The sequence below is a fragment of the Choloepus didactylus genome, chromosome 21, assembly GCF_015220235.1.
Source record: "Choloepus didactylus isolate mChoDid1 chromosome 21, mChoDid1.pri, whole genome shotgun sequence".
NCBI classification, from domain to species: Eukaryota; Metazoa; Chordata; class Mammalia; order Pilosa; family Megalonychidae; genus Choloepus; species Choloepus didactylus.
Window position 1 is genome coordinate 19,220,116 of NC_051327.1, and position 13,289 is coordinate 19,233,404.

Sequence of the window (13,289 nt, forward strand, 5' to 3'; positions counted from 1 at the left end):
AGGTCTGCGAAATCCTCCCTGGGCCCCTCCACTGCCCTGGACATCGGGGTCCCCTGGGACTGGAAGTGCAGGTTGTCTGGGTTCCAAGAAAGAAGTGGGAAGAAAGGGGCATGCTGGCTACATTTCCCATTTGAATTTTAAAAATTTATTTTATGTAACTTGGAAAATGAGTACAAATCCCTGGGTATCTTTTTGCAGAGGGTGGGGCCAGGAAGGCAGGAGAAGAGGGCAGGGGTTGAGGCCAGGGTCCAGCAGGAAGCTCAGGCCCGGAGGAACACCATGGTGAGAAGGCCTGGAGGTGGGGAGAGAGCAAGCAAGGTCCTCTCAGCGATGTCAGCATCCCCCGCAGACACCCCAGAACCCCCTCCTCTGGGACCCGGATCCCCAGCCATTACTGTGCTCACCCAAGACATAGGCTGCCACCAGCTTCTGTCCCAGGGAGACATGGAGGACTTGGGGCAGCTGGCTGCCGAGTTCGTCCTGCAGTGGCAGCAGCAGGAAGGCCACAGAGACGATGCCCGCCAGCGAGAAGAGGAGGAAGGAGCTGGTGGCCAGTTGTGGGTAGGGGTCTGGGGAACAAGGCTCGTCAGAAGTCCCAGCCCCCACACCCGCCCAGCCCAAGCCTGACCTAGGGTCCTCCAAGGAGAAGCTGAAAATGGAGGGTGTGGCCACTTTCTGTTGCCCACCCAGGACCCACTTCAAGTGTTCACCCTCCATTCCTGAAACCTCTGTCCCCACAGCCACGAGAAATCCTCTCTCTGCTCATCCTTCAGCCTTCTTTTTCTTTCTTCACTCTTCCCTCAGTACAGTCTGCCATGCACCTCTATCTCCCACATCCAGCACTCAACTTGGTGCAAACATAATCGCTCAAGTACATGTTTCTTGTCAAACTGAACTGAGCTGGCACATGATAAGAAGTACTGACGTTAGAGCTAAGAAAGAACTTTTTCACTAAGTAGAAACCAGAAACTACAAAGTCTTTTTTTCTGCTAACCTGATATAAAATCTGAACTCACCAGTTGAGTTCCCACCAAGAGGCACGAGAAGGCCTCTTCCGATCTAGTTCTGCTCATCTCTAGGTCCACGCCAGTCCCTCCCTCCCAAAAGAACTCAATATTCCCCCAGCCCCCCAACTCACTCTCCTGGAAGTGTCTGGCCGTGGGTGGTGGTGTAGAGGTAGGAGGCCTTGGGTGGGGTGCTGGGTCAGGCTGTCCCGGAAGCTCGAGGGGGTAGGCCGGGGCCCTCAGAACCGAGGGGATGTCCTTGCGCCCCACGACTCGGCCCTCAGCCCCCTCCTCAGACAGCTCAATGCGGAAGCGGTCCTGGACATCATAGTGGCTGGGAATGGGGGCCACGTGGCGAATCACACTGGTCCCAAGGTAGGAGGGAGGACATGGAGAGGAATGAGGGGGAGGTAATGACCCCAGGAGCCCCCTGGGACCCTCTCCCTCAGGCATGCAGACAGAAGGTGGGGAAGACAGGTGCAAGAGGACGAGGGCTAAGACAGGAAAGGGGGCTTCCCCTCGGGCTTCCATCGCCCCCCCCCCCACCTCCCTACTCACATGTCAATGCAGGACTGAGGCTTCACATAGCCTTCTGCGTCAAACACTGTGTATTTGGCAGGTGCTGTGCACAGGACTGGGGTTAAAGACACACAAACACACCTACTATTGCCTCATAGACGCCACACAAGTCCTGCCCCTGGAGGGACACTACGATCCCCCTTGCCTTCTATCCCAAGGCGGGACATCTGACCCTATCCCTCCGACTCCTCCGGCCCCTCAATGTCGCCAGCCCCCAGACCCCTAGCACGAGTGCCCGCCCCTTCACCTCGGAAGCGAAGTGCAACTCCTGTGGGGTTATAGAGAGTCAGCAGCTGTCGGGGGCCGCTCCGCTGGTCCGCCCTGAATACTAGATCCGGGGGAAAGACGAGGACCGGAACGACGAGACCCGCGGGAGGAGGGGCGCCCCGGGACCCCCGCCCCGGACCCACCAGCTCCTGGTCCTGGGGCGCCCCACGGCGCATGCAGACTCTGGGCGGTCGGACATCCGAGGACAGAGCTCAGGGCACAGGGCCTGGGGTCTAGAGCTGGGGGGAGGGGAAGGACGGAAGCAAAAGGGGACGGGATGAGATCGCGGGGTGGGGGGTGTGGCCCTGATCTGACGCGGCCGCCGCCCCGGAGCCCCGCTAGAGGGGCCCCCCGCAGCCCCAGGCCTCCGCGCCCCAAGCGCTCCCCCTTTTCCAGCTCTGCCCGGGTCCCTTCAGGCCCCGCCCCCAAGCCCCACCTAAATGGTCACGCCCACTCCGCTAATCCGGGTCTTCCAGGCCTCCCGCCCCCTCCCTCCACCCAGAGGCGGGCTCGTCTGGAGTTGCCCTTTACGCCTCGTGGTCCCCCCGGGAACCTGCATCTGTGGCTCCGCTGCCCCCTGAGCTCCGGCCCGCGCTCCTTTATGCTTCGGCCTCCGAACGGCAGCTCTTGGTAGTCAGCTCACCTTTTGGTCAATGGACCTGCCAATCAGCTTGCGGCCAGATCAAGGGCGCCATCTTCCGAGAGCCCTTTTCCGCATTTCCGCCGTACGGCTTCTGCCATTGGTCAGGACGGCCCCGTTTCGGCCAGGAGCGTACACCGATTGGTGCGCTTAAATACATAACAGAGCGCCCCCTCTTGGCGCCGTGATTGGCTGGGCTCCAGTGACGTCAACATTTTACAGGCGTCGGGGGCTGGAGTCGGAGAGGCGGGAGGCGGGACTGCGAGCCGGGCTTTGTTCTTCTCTCCCCGCCCTGGAACGGTTGGTATCGCTGGGTTTTCCGCGAGGACGTGGTTTTCCTCGCTTCCATTCGAGCGTGCCCAGAAACCTCTGCAGCAACCGAAGCCTGATTTCGATAGTGGTAGCTGGAGGTTGCTCCCGGGTGGAACGCGGGTCTCCTCCCCTGCAGCTCTCCTTACTGCGCAGGGAATGAGCATTTTCCAAATGCCGCCACTTACATCGTCTCGTTGAATTTTCAACAACTGCATTGTTATTCCCCCTTTATAGACTAGGAAACAGCCTCGGCATGATGAAGAATCTCACCCTTCCGTCAGAGCATTAAATAAAAGTGGAGCAAAAACAGTGTCGTTGGTGATTTTATCCAAGAGCCTTCTCTAAATCTCCTTTCCTTCTGTCCCCTCACCATATTTTATTTTCTTCATAGCTTTTATAGCACTATTTGATGTCATAGATTTAGTTTATTGTTTATCCCTCCTCCAGTAGAATGTACTCTCCCCAAAAGCGCAGACATCGCTTTGTTTTCTGTTGTATTTTCACCACCGCAAACATTTGGGGGACAGTGCTTTTTTAAAAAAATTATTTATTTTTAATTGTGATAAATAGATACACGACAAAAATTATTTTAACCATTTTAAGTGGACAGTTCCTAAAAGTTGCCAATACTGTGCAACTTTCAACTATTTCCAGACTATTTTCATCCCAAACTAAAGCACATGCTCATTTAGTAATAACTCCCCATTTCCCTTTCTCCCCACTCCTGGCAACCACTATTCTCTATGAATTTACTGTTCTAAGTATTTCATATAAATCTGACAATATCTGTCCTTCTGTGTCTGGCTAATTTCACTTCACATGATGTGTTCAAGGTTCATCCACGTTGTAGCATGTACTAGCCTTTCACTTCTTTTTATGGCCCAATAATATTCCATTATACAGATACACCACCTTTTATTTATCTGTTCATCTGTTGGTGGTCACTTGCGTTGTTTCCACCTTTTGGCTATTGTGGATAATGCTGTGATGAACACTGGTGTACAAATACATCTGAGTCCCTGCTTACAATTTCTTTATGTCTATATCTGGGTTGAAAGTGGTTTCTCCCATTCTGTAGGTTGTCTTTTTACTTTAAAGGATTTACTTCTGCCTTTTAGATATTTCTTTTTAGTATGTCTGGTATGTTTTTTATTCTTTAATTACCTCATTACTGTCTCTTTTTTTTTTTGTATTTAGATGCTTTTTTTAGTGTGACATTTTAATTCCCTTCTTTTTCTTTTCTCTATATTTTTTGTTTATTTTCTTAGTGGTTACATTTGTAATTACAATTAACGTCTTAAACTAATAATAACCTAGTTTGACTAGTACCAAGCTAGTTTCGGTAGTATACAAACTCTACTCCTATATATCTCCATCCCTTTTCCTTTATGTTTTTATTGTCTCAGATTACATCTTTATACATCATATGCCCATTAACATAGACTTAAAATATTACTTTACACATTTGCCTGTGAGTCGTATGGGGGGTGGGGAGTAGTTACAAATCAAAGTACAATCATATAGAATTTAATATTTACCTTTCTAAATATTAATATGACCAATGTTCTTTATTTCTTTCTGTGGCTTTGGGTTACAGTCTAGTGTCCTTTTATTTCAGCCTAAAGGACTCCCGTTAGCATTTCTCAGAGAGCAGGTCCTCTGGTAATGAACTCTTTCAGCTTTTGTTTATCTGTAAATGTTTTAATCTCCCCTTCATTTTTGAAAGATGCTTTTGCAGGATATAGACTTCTTGGCTGACAGTTTTTCTTTAAGGACTTTAAGTATGTCATTCCACTGTCTGGTGGCCTCCATGGTTTCTGATTAGAAATCTGCTATTAATCTTACTGGGGAATCCCTCATACATGACAAGTCACTTCTCTCTTGCTGCTTTCAAAATCTCTTTGTCTTTGGATTTTGATAATTTCACTCTGATGTGTCTTGCTGTAGATCTCTTAGAGATCTTGGAGATCACTGAGCTTCCTAGATGTGTATATTCATGTCTTTCATCACATTTGGGAAGCTTTCATTCCTTATTTCCTCAAATACCTCTTCCTGCCCCTTTCTCTCCTATCCTTCTAGGATTCCGGTGATGTGTATGTTGGCATGCTTGACGGTGTCCACAGGGCCCTCGGACTCTGTACGTTTTTCATCATTTTTTTCTGCTCCTCACACTGGATAAGGTCAATTGTCTTGTCTTCTAATTTGTTGATCCTTTCTTCTGCCTATTCAAATCAGCTGTTCAATCTGTCTAGTGAGTTTTCCATTTCAATTACTCTACTTTGCATCTCCAAAACTTCTGTGTGGTTACTTTTAATAATTTATATCCTTTAATTTTAATTAGACAATGTTTTCCTAATTCCCATTAGTTCTTTGTATATGGATTCCTTCCTTTAGCTCATTGAACATAGTTAAGAGAGTTGATTTATTTATTTATTTATTTATTTTATTTTTTTTTTTAAATCATCATTTTATTGAGATATATTCACATACCACGCAGTCATACAAAACAAATTGTACTTTCGATTGTTTACAGTACCATTACATAGTTGTACATTCATCACCTAAATCAATCCCTGACACCTTCATTAGCACACACACAAAAATAACAAGAATAATAATTAGAGTGAAAAAGAGCAATTGAAGTAAAAAAGAACACTGGGTACCTTTGTAAGAGAGTTGATTTAAAATCCTTGGCGCTAAGAGTTCCAATGTCTGAGCTTCCTCAGGGATGGTTTCTAGCAAATTCTTCTTTTCTTGTGACAGGGTCATAATTTCCTACTTCTTTGTATGTTTGTAATTTTTTTGGTAAGAACTAGACATTCTGAGTATTATGTGAGAACTCTGGAAATCTAGTTCTGCCACTTCTTAGTGTTTTTTGTTTTTGGTGTTTTTTATTGTTGTTGTTGAGGGCTGGAGCCATTAATTTCTGACTTTTCCAAACTATTTATGCTCTCAAATGGGGAATGGAAAAAGAAAGGAGGGAAAGAAAAAGAAAAAATAGGTTCTGCCTCTCTAAGACTCCCCTGCTGCTTGTCCCTGAGGGGGTTGGAACAGAGTAGGCCCATCAGTAATCTGAAATAGCTGATTCTGAAATATTAATATGTAAATTCATAGACATAAAATCTAGAATATGAATTACCAGAATATAGAATGAGGCTAGAAAATGGGGAGTGGTTGCTTAATATGTGCAGAATTTTTAACTAGGTTGAACTTAAATATTTGGAAATAGAGGTGATAACATCTTATTGTGAATATAATTAACCGTGCTGTATTGTGTGTTAAATGTGGTTGAAAGGAGAAGTCTGGAGTCATGTATGTCACCAGAATGAAAGCTAGAGGTTAAAACATGGGAATGTATACTACAGTGAATCTTGTGGTGGATGATGACTGTGATCGTACAAATATAAAAAAATTCTTTCATGAACTAGAACAAATGTACAAGACTATTACAAGGAGTTAATAATACAGTGGTATATGGGAAAAATGTACCTATTGCAAACTGTGGACTAGAATTAGCAGTAATATCTTAATACTTTCTTATCAGCAGTAACAAATGTACCACACCAATACTAGGGATCAATAAAAGGGGGGGAAATAAGAGGTATCAGATGTTTTTGGGGTTTTCTGATATTTATATTTTTATTTTTTGAGAAATAACATTCTAAAATTGATTGTGATGAATGCACAACTGTGTATCGATACTGCGAGTCATTGATTGTATACTCTGAATGGATTGTATGGTATGTGACTATATCTCAATAAAATTGCATTAAAAAAAAAAAGCAGTTATCAGGGATCAGGCCACTCCTTGGAAGTCTGGAGGACTAGGTCCTTACAGACCGTCCTGGCACCAGCAAGTTGCGCTAGGAGCCCAGTTCAACGTGGCCACTGCTGGACACCCAGTTGGGGGTTGGAGTGGGGTTAGCCATTGCCCGGAGGGAAAAAATCGCCAATATTTATGGCAATTTACTAGCCCTTCCTCCAGGTCTTCCCTGGATGCTGTACAGTGTTCTACCAGACTCCGAGTTTCAAAGTAGTTGATTTAGACAGTTCCTGTAAATTAAATGGTTGTTTTCGTTTAGGGACTGATTCCTAGAGCTTCCTGCTTTTCCACTGACACCAACAATTATTTTTCAATGAACGAATGAATGAATGAGTAAATAAGATGAACTTTGAACCAAGATCTGATTAAAGTTAGGAAGTGAGCCATGGAGCTGTCTATGGGAGAGAATTCCAGATAGAGGGTACAGCAACAGCAAAGCCCTGCAGCAGAACTATACCGGACACGTTCAAAGAACAGTGAGGAGGCCAGTGTGGCTGGAACGGAGGTGGCATCGAGGTGGCAGGCAGGATGCAGATGAACTAGAATTTTATAACCCACGGTGAAGCCTTTGGGTTTTATTCTGAGACTGATGGAAACTATGGGAGAGCTCTGAGTTTGTGAGAGGCTCTGACTTAGATTTCAAAAACAGGTTATTCTGTACAGTAAATGTCTGCTAAATGAATGAATAAGTGAACATAACCCCCCAGATGAATCTTAAACCATAGAAATGGAGATTGCACCCCTTCCTCAGTCAAGAACCATTTATTTGGATGCAAAAGGGGGCTTGTGGGGTGGGGGCCTAAGGCCGGCCTGGGTCTCAGGCCTGGGACCTGGCAGGCGGCCGGGTCTAGGAGGTGCACTTCTTGCTCAGGTTGGTGAGGATCTGGTCCTGGTTGGACCGGTAGAGGATCACGAAGCTCTCTGGGGGAAGGACGGGGCCTCTGTCCTCTTCCACCTGGCCCATCAGCAGATAACTGGCTCCTGGGGAAGGAGGAAGGATGGAGAACTCATGTCACTGAGACCCTGTCAACACAGCATCTCCTCTGAGCCCCTCAGAGCCCACCACCCCTCTCAATCTCACATGGCTAGGTCTCCCCTCCCCATTTCTCCCACATCTCTGTTACCTTTCTTCAAAGGGGGGCACTGCTTGCAGGGCACGTAAAGCTTCAAGGGAGCATCAGTGGGTGGAGACGGCAGGTCCAGGCCTCCGGTTTTGTAAGCACCAATGAGACTGACGGTGACAGTGAGGCCCTCACCTGGGCCTCGAACCATGGATTTCACTGTTGCGGTCACCACTGTGGGAGGGTGGGGGTGGGAGGTGAGGAAACAGGAGGCCAGGGCTGGACTGGAACCAGAAGGAAGAGGGGCTTTGGGGGGCTTGGGGCTGGGTTAGAGGAGCTGGGAGCGCAGGGCTGGGGGCTGCGGTGGCTTACCCAAGCTGCTGGCACAGAAGTTACTCTGTAAGGTGCCTGTCCGCCGGCACTGTTTTGGGCAGGGGACGCTGGGTGCATCTAGGAGAGATGGGGTGCTGTTTGTAGAGGGCGAGCTGCCCAGCAGGAAGAAGGAACCACTTTCCTGGTAACAGCCTATTGATTTGAACTTGTACTGAGCCCTCTCCAGTTCTGGGTCTCAGCACCCAGTGCCAGCCATTGGCACAGAAGAGGCATCCGTGAGTGTTGTATAGATGAATGGATGAATGAAAGAATGAGTAAATGAATGACAGAGCCCAAGATGGAACTCTTTGAAACACACCCCCTTCAGTCCGTGCCCCCTTCCTCCCTCTTCCCAGCCTCACCGGGGTCCATCCCAGTCCCCTTGGCCTCAGGTGCGACCTTTGGCTTCTCTGCAGGTGAGAGCTGGGGCGTGGTGGGGGGCTTAACTTTGGGCCCGGCTTCCGGCTTGGGACCCGGCCCTTCTTCGGCAGTGCCCCTTGGCAGGATCCGGTAGTTGGCCGAGAAGCCATCGGCCGTGACACTGAGGTCCGAGACGAACTGGACGAGGAGCTCATTCCCCTCGGAGGAGATGGGGCTGCGGACGGCGAGGCATTAGGGGAGAGGGGTCAGGGCGGGTGGCCTTTTAACCTCTGCCCCTCCCTTCCCGACCCTGAGGCCCAGAGTTGGGGCGCTGAGCCTCTCCCTTGGCTGGGACCCGGGGTTCAGGTCCCGCCCCTCCAGCTAGGCCCCGCTCCTCCCGACAGCCGCGGGGTGCCCGCAGGTACCTGGGGACCTGGAGACGCCCCGACCCCGCCCGCCCTGGTCCGGCCTCCTCACCCGGGAACCTTGTCCCCGCAGAACTTCCCCAGCCTCTTGGCGTCGTCGCTCACGGCTCCGTTGAACACGCTGACCGAATCGTAGCGGCAGTAGGTGTCGGGCTCCAAGTCAAACTTCACGAAGGTCAGCAAGATCATCTGGCGGCGGACGGACGGGTGGATGCTGGCAGCAGCCTCTCCCCGGCCCGCACCCCCTCGATCCCCGTCCCCGCCGCAGCTCCGAGGAACCCCGCGCCCCGGGAACCCCGCAGTGGCGGCCATCGCCGTGGGCAGCAGGGTCAAGGCCCGGCGGGTGCTCACGGAACAGACCCCCGCCCCCGCACGCTGCGTGGGTCTCGGCCTCGGTACCTCGCCTTCCTACGACTCGTCACGGCTGTAATTTTACATGCTTTGTTTGCATGCAAGCAGCTCTGGGTCTGTTTTTTGCTCGTCACCAGCGCAAGCTCAGGGCTCGGGACAGAGCAGACATTCACTAGATCTTTGCTGGCTGCAGGCTGGAGGCCGCGCCTGGGTCCCCGAGGGCAGACTGGGCAGGGGTGGGTACCTGGCCCAAGGGCGCGATGATGTGCCAGGAACAGCTGATGCCCGGGGGGTAATCGGACTCGGGCCAGTTGGGCGTGGTCAGGGTTCCCTGGGCCTTCTCCAGTCGCCCCCCACAAAACTGGTGCTCTGGGGAGGGGAGAGAGGAGCGGGGGTGGGGGGCAGTAGAGACCGTCGGTCAGCTCGGGGAGAACTGCAGGCCGGGAGCCCGTGCAGGAAGTTGGATGTCTGGGTCTCAGGATGGAGGGAGGAGAGGAGGGGGAAGGCGGGGGAGTTAGCAGAGAGCGGGGCTGGGAGGAGCGGGGCTGAGCGGAGTCCTGGACCGCGGGGCGCCCAGGCGGGCGGTGGAAGGGGGCGGGAGGAGTTGGCGGGACAGGCTCCCTTCTTGCCCCTCCCCCTGACCCGCAGCCTCGCGCTCCTCTTCCCCTGGGAGATCCCATCTCCCCGGCCCGGCAGAAAAGGTCCCCTTTGCAGGCTGGAGAGCCACCGCGCTGGGACGGTGCCCTCCATTTGGGGCGCAGCCCCCGAGGTCTCTTTGCAGCGGTACCTCCCTGCAAGATTTTCAGGGAGACTTCTGCCGCCAGGCAGGGGCAATGGGACCGCAATCGGGAGCCCGGTCTGGGTGTAGGGGCTCCAGGTCGGGGGTGCCCCCTAGCGCCCGTTTGCGGGAGCCCGATTGCGGAGGAGGGCGGGCAGTTACTCACCGTCCCAGTAACCCCAGGCCGCCCATTCCACCCGCGGGTCGGTGACCCATTTCCGCCTCGCGCCTGGGGGGGGGCCTGGAAGAGGGGTTGGGTGGAAGCGGGAGGGGGGAGAGAAGACGGGGAGGGGGGACTGAAGGGGCAGTTAGTGAGGGAAGAGGGGAAGGGAGGTAATGGGGGCCCTAGGCTCTGGGGCGAGGGGTGGTCTGGGAGGGGGAGGTTAAGGCCAGGGGCGGGGCCTGCGCCGGGGGAGGGGCCGGGGCGGGGGTGGGCGGTGGCGAGGGAGGGCTCACCAGTGCCGGAGGTGGCCCGCCCGCTGTACCAGAGCAGGAAGCCGCGTCCCCCGGTGCCCTCGTCCGCCGTCATTCGCAGGGTCACCTGGTTGCCCGAGGCGACTACGGGCGCCGGCCGGAAGGTCCCGCAGAAGCGTCCGAGCCGTTTGCCCGAAGTCCCAGCCCCGGCAAAGATCTCCAGAGCATCGTAGAGGCAGGCTGGGTGCAGCTCCAGGTCGAAGACTCGGAAGGAGAGGAACACAACCTGACCCTCAGGGACCTGGCGGGGTGGGGGTGGGGGACAGGGGCGGGGACCCTCAAAGCCAGGCCACACACAACCCAGGCAGAGGGCATCTCCCCTGGAAACTGGATCTGAACGCGAAGAGGGCAGTATGGGGAACCGGCTGGGATGCAGAGCAGAGGGCATGGGCTCTGCAGCCCCGGCTTGTGCAGGGGCCAAGACCCGAAAACGGGAAAGAAGTTGGGAACGGAGAGTCCGGGTTTGCCTTCCGGTAGGTGCCCTGGAAGGGTGAGGGCACTCACCATGTGTTCCTGTTGGGGCTGATGCTAACAGTGACTGGAAGGGAGAGGGTTTGGACTTTCCCAGGTTGACAGGGAGTACTGGGTCTTTTCTTAGTTAGGCCTTTGCGGGCCAGACCCAGGCTTGGATGTGAGGAATGGCCGGGGAGCCTTCTCACCGTTATGATCCAGATACACTCCTTGTTGGGGGGGTAGAGGCTGGGGAAACCCTCACTTGCCACGTAACCTGACTCCCCAGTCACGGCCCCTCCGCACAGGAACACAGGTCTGCGGAAAGGAAGAAGGAGCAGTCACGAGTAGGAGCAGGGCCGTGAGGATGGAGAGGCCAGGGGCAGGGAAGCCTGGGGGTGGGGGGGGGAGTGGGAGAAAGACCTAAGGGATCTGGAGCAGCTCCAGCCAGCCAGGATGGGACTGGGGTGGGAAACACTCCAGCAGAGGATAAGGAAAAAGCGGGGTCAGCGACTTGGCCATCCCTCCAACTCCCAGAGCCCCCACCCCCACCCCAGCTGGAATTCCCGGAATCCTCACTTTCCCTCCCCTCCCCCTGCTGCCGGCCTGGCAGACAGCGTCAGGAGCCGCCTAAGCACTTCCAGATGTGGACACAGCCACGAGGCAGTGGGGGGGCGGGGGCGGGGAGAAGAGGGGAGAAGCAGCAGGAAGGGCCCTCACAGTGAACCTGGAGGTTCCCTGAGCTCCCAGTCCTCGCCCCACTCCTGCCCAGGTCTCCCACTCGCTGACCCCGCTTCCCCCCTCAGTCTGTAATTCCCGCCTGGAATCCAGATGTCAGCTACCAGGCAAGTTCACAGTCTTGCTCTCTTGGTTTCCACAGGCAACTAAGGGACTGGGTGGATGGGGAGACTTGGGGGACAGAGGGCGACGGTGGAGGCATGGGGAATGGAGGTGAACTGTGGAGACTTAATGGTTTTGCAGCAGCGTGAGGACTTGGGGGCTAGAGGCAGGTGGTGGCCATGGGTGAGCTGAGGAGTGGTGTTAGCAAAAGCATCCACAAGACGCACAGGATAATCCCCCGGGAGTCAGGGCTTTTGAAGCTCACTCGAGTTATCTGGAAGGTCCAACCAAGAGACGTACCTGGTGTAGTTGGTGGCCTGGCCCTGGGCGAGGGGCAGCAGCGCCCAGGCAGTGAGGAGGGGCCCCAGGAGGGAGGCCGTGGCACGCAGCATGGCCGGAGGGGAGAGGTGCTGGGGTCCTCGGGACAGAGGCAGCGGCCGAGCTTCGCGGCAGCAGCGGCAGCGGCAGGAGGATAATCAGTGCCAGATGAGGCAGCCCCGGGTGTGGGCGTGGGGACCGGCCAGTGGGGCGGGGGGAGGCGGGACAGGGAGGGCAGAGCCGGGACAGTGGCGAGCCCAGGGCCCTCTCTAGGTCTGGGCCACATATTGATCTAGGTAGGGGGTGGAGCGGTGAGGGGCAGAAGCCGGGCATCAAGTGACGGCAGCTGGAACCCCACTGTCCAATGCCCAAGTATCCTGCAAACACAGACACTGGTCCTTCCCCAGGACTCTGCAGCCCACCTGACCTTCTCCATTCTGGCTCCCTCAGTGCCCAGAGGAAGTCCATCCTTGGACTCCCAGCCCCCTAGTACCCCCTTCCTGACCACCACCTGCCCTAGCTTATTTTCCATTCAAATTTCTACTGCCCTTCAGATAGGCCAGGGAGAAAGACTTCTGCTCACCCGTTTTCTCTTCCAAATATTCGAAGGTACAGGAGCATGACAGGGAGTATTGAAACTTTAAGTGGTAAATTGAGTCTGCTTTTCTCACCCAGGGCAGCCAGAGGGATGGAGGAAAGGAGGACACTTGGGGGTGGCTGAGGAAGAGGGGGACAGAGACCAAAGAAGGAGCAGCTGACTGTACCCCATACCAAAAGGGAGTAGAAAATAAGGGGAATGAGGGACGTGCTGAGAGCAGACCTGGGAGGTGAAGAGGAGGGTGGGGGTGGGGTGGACGTCACAGGAATGAAGGGAAATGGGTGGGAAGCTTTCTGAAGTCAGAAGGAAGTGGCCTTCTCGGGATGGGGCTAAGTCTGGTAGACAGAGGATCCACATGGGGAACCGTGTAGTCTGATGGCAGAGCTGTTCCAGAAGGCGGGGTCAGGACTCTCGAATCAAAAAGAACAGGTTGGGTGCAGAAAGTGGGAAGGGGAAAGCAAGCTGAAGAACGCAGGTGCTGTCAGCTCAGCAGCAACTGAAAGCCTGAAGCACTTCTGCTTGGCCCACCCCCTACCCATGCTGCCACCTCTCCCCATTGAACCAGGCCCCTGCACCCCACCCCTGGCCCCCCATCATCTCCTGCCCCAATTCACTACCAGGCCCCAGGATTCCAAAC

General features: G+C 53.7%; 2 protein-coding genes across 5 annotated transcripts; both read right to left on the reverse strand.

The window, feature by feature from the left end:
- Positions 1-122: 122 nt before the first annotated feature.
- MOSPD3 (motile sperm domain containing 3) lies at positions 123-2,611 on the reverse strand. Of its 3 annotated transcripts, none has more exons than XM_037814759.1 (6): positions 2,494-2,611; positions 1,831-2,089; positions 1,563-1,638; positions 1,139-1,368; positions 405-569; positions 123-292 (listed from the first exon to the last, which is right to left on the reverse strand). In XM_037814759.1, exons 2-6 carry the CDS (start codon positions 2,024-2,026, stop codon positions 261-263), a joined length of 699 nt encoding a protein of 232 aa, XP_037670687.1. In that variant the 5' UTR covers positions 2,027-2,089; positions 2,494-2,611; the 3' UTR covers positions 123-260. The 3 variants fall into 3 exon arrangements, with proteins under 3 accessions (XP_037670687.1, XP_037670686.1, XP_037670685.1); XM_037814758.1 differs by having other exon boundaries at positions 2,404-2,543; XM_037814757.1 differs by lacking the exon at positions 2,494-2,611 and having other exon boundaries at positions 1,831-2,243.
- A 4,757-nt stretch (positions 2,612-7,368) lies between these two features.
- On the reverse strand, positions 7,369-13,172 carry PCOLCE (procollagen C-endopeptidase enhancer). 2 transcript variants are annotated; one of them, XM_037813909.1, is made up of 10 exons: positions 12,037-13,172; positions 11,106-11,214; positions 10,429-10,687; positions 10,139-10,213; positions 9,439-9,563; positions 8,896-9,032; positions 8,421-8,653; positions 8,059-8,136; positions 7,750-7,920; positions 7,369-7,606 (listed from the first exon to the last, which is right to left on the reverse strand). In XM_037813909.1, the coding sequence occupies exons 1-10, from the start codon at positions 12,126-12,128 to the stop codon at positions 7,473-7,475; spliced, it is 1,413 nt and encodes a 470-aa protein (XP_037669837.1). In that variant the 5' UTR covers positions 12,129-13,172; the 3' UTR covers positions 7,369-7,472. The 2 variants fall into 2 exon arrangements, with proteins under 2 accessions (XP_037669837.1, XP_037669838.1); XM_037813910.1 differs by lacking the exon at positions 10,139-10,213 and having other exon boundaries at positions 12,037-13,169.
- Between the last annotated feature and the right edge of the window lie 117 nt (positions 13,173-13,289).

Excerpts from the sequence above, each read along its gene's own strand:
- PCOLCE (XM_037813909.1), bottom strand. The coding sequence starts at position 12,128 with ATGCTGCGTGCCACGGCCTCCCTCCTGGGGCCCCTCCTCACTGCCTGG. Across the intron at positions 7,921-8,058 it reads CTTCTGTGCCAGCAGCTTGG|TGGTGACCGCAACAGTGAAA; the intron begins GTAAGCCACCGC and ends ACCCTCCCACAG. Across the intron at positions 7,607-7,749 it reads GTGCCCCCCTTTGAAGAAAG|GAGCCAGTTATCTGCTGATG; the intron begins GTAACAGAGATG and ends CTCCTTCCCCAG.
- MOSPD3 (XM_037814759.1), bottom strand. The coding sequence starts at position 2,026 with ATGCGCCGTGGGGCGCCCCAGGACCAGGAGCTGGTGGGTCCGGGGCGG. Across the intron at positions 1,639-1,830 it reads AGTTGCACTTCGCTTCCGAG|TCCTGTGCACAGCACCTGCC; the intron begins GTGAAGGGGCGG and ends CTTTAACCCCAG. Across the intron at positions 570-1,138 it reads GGCCAGACACTTCCAGGAGA|ACCCCTACCCACAACTGGCC; the intron begins GTGAGTTGGGGG and ends CTTGTTCCCCAG.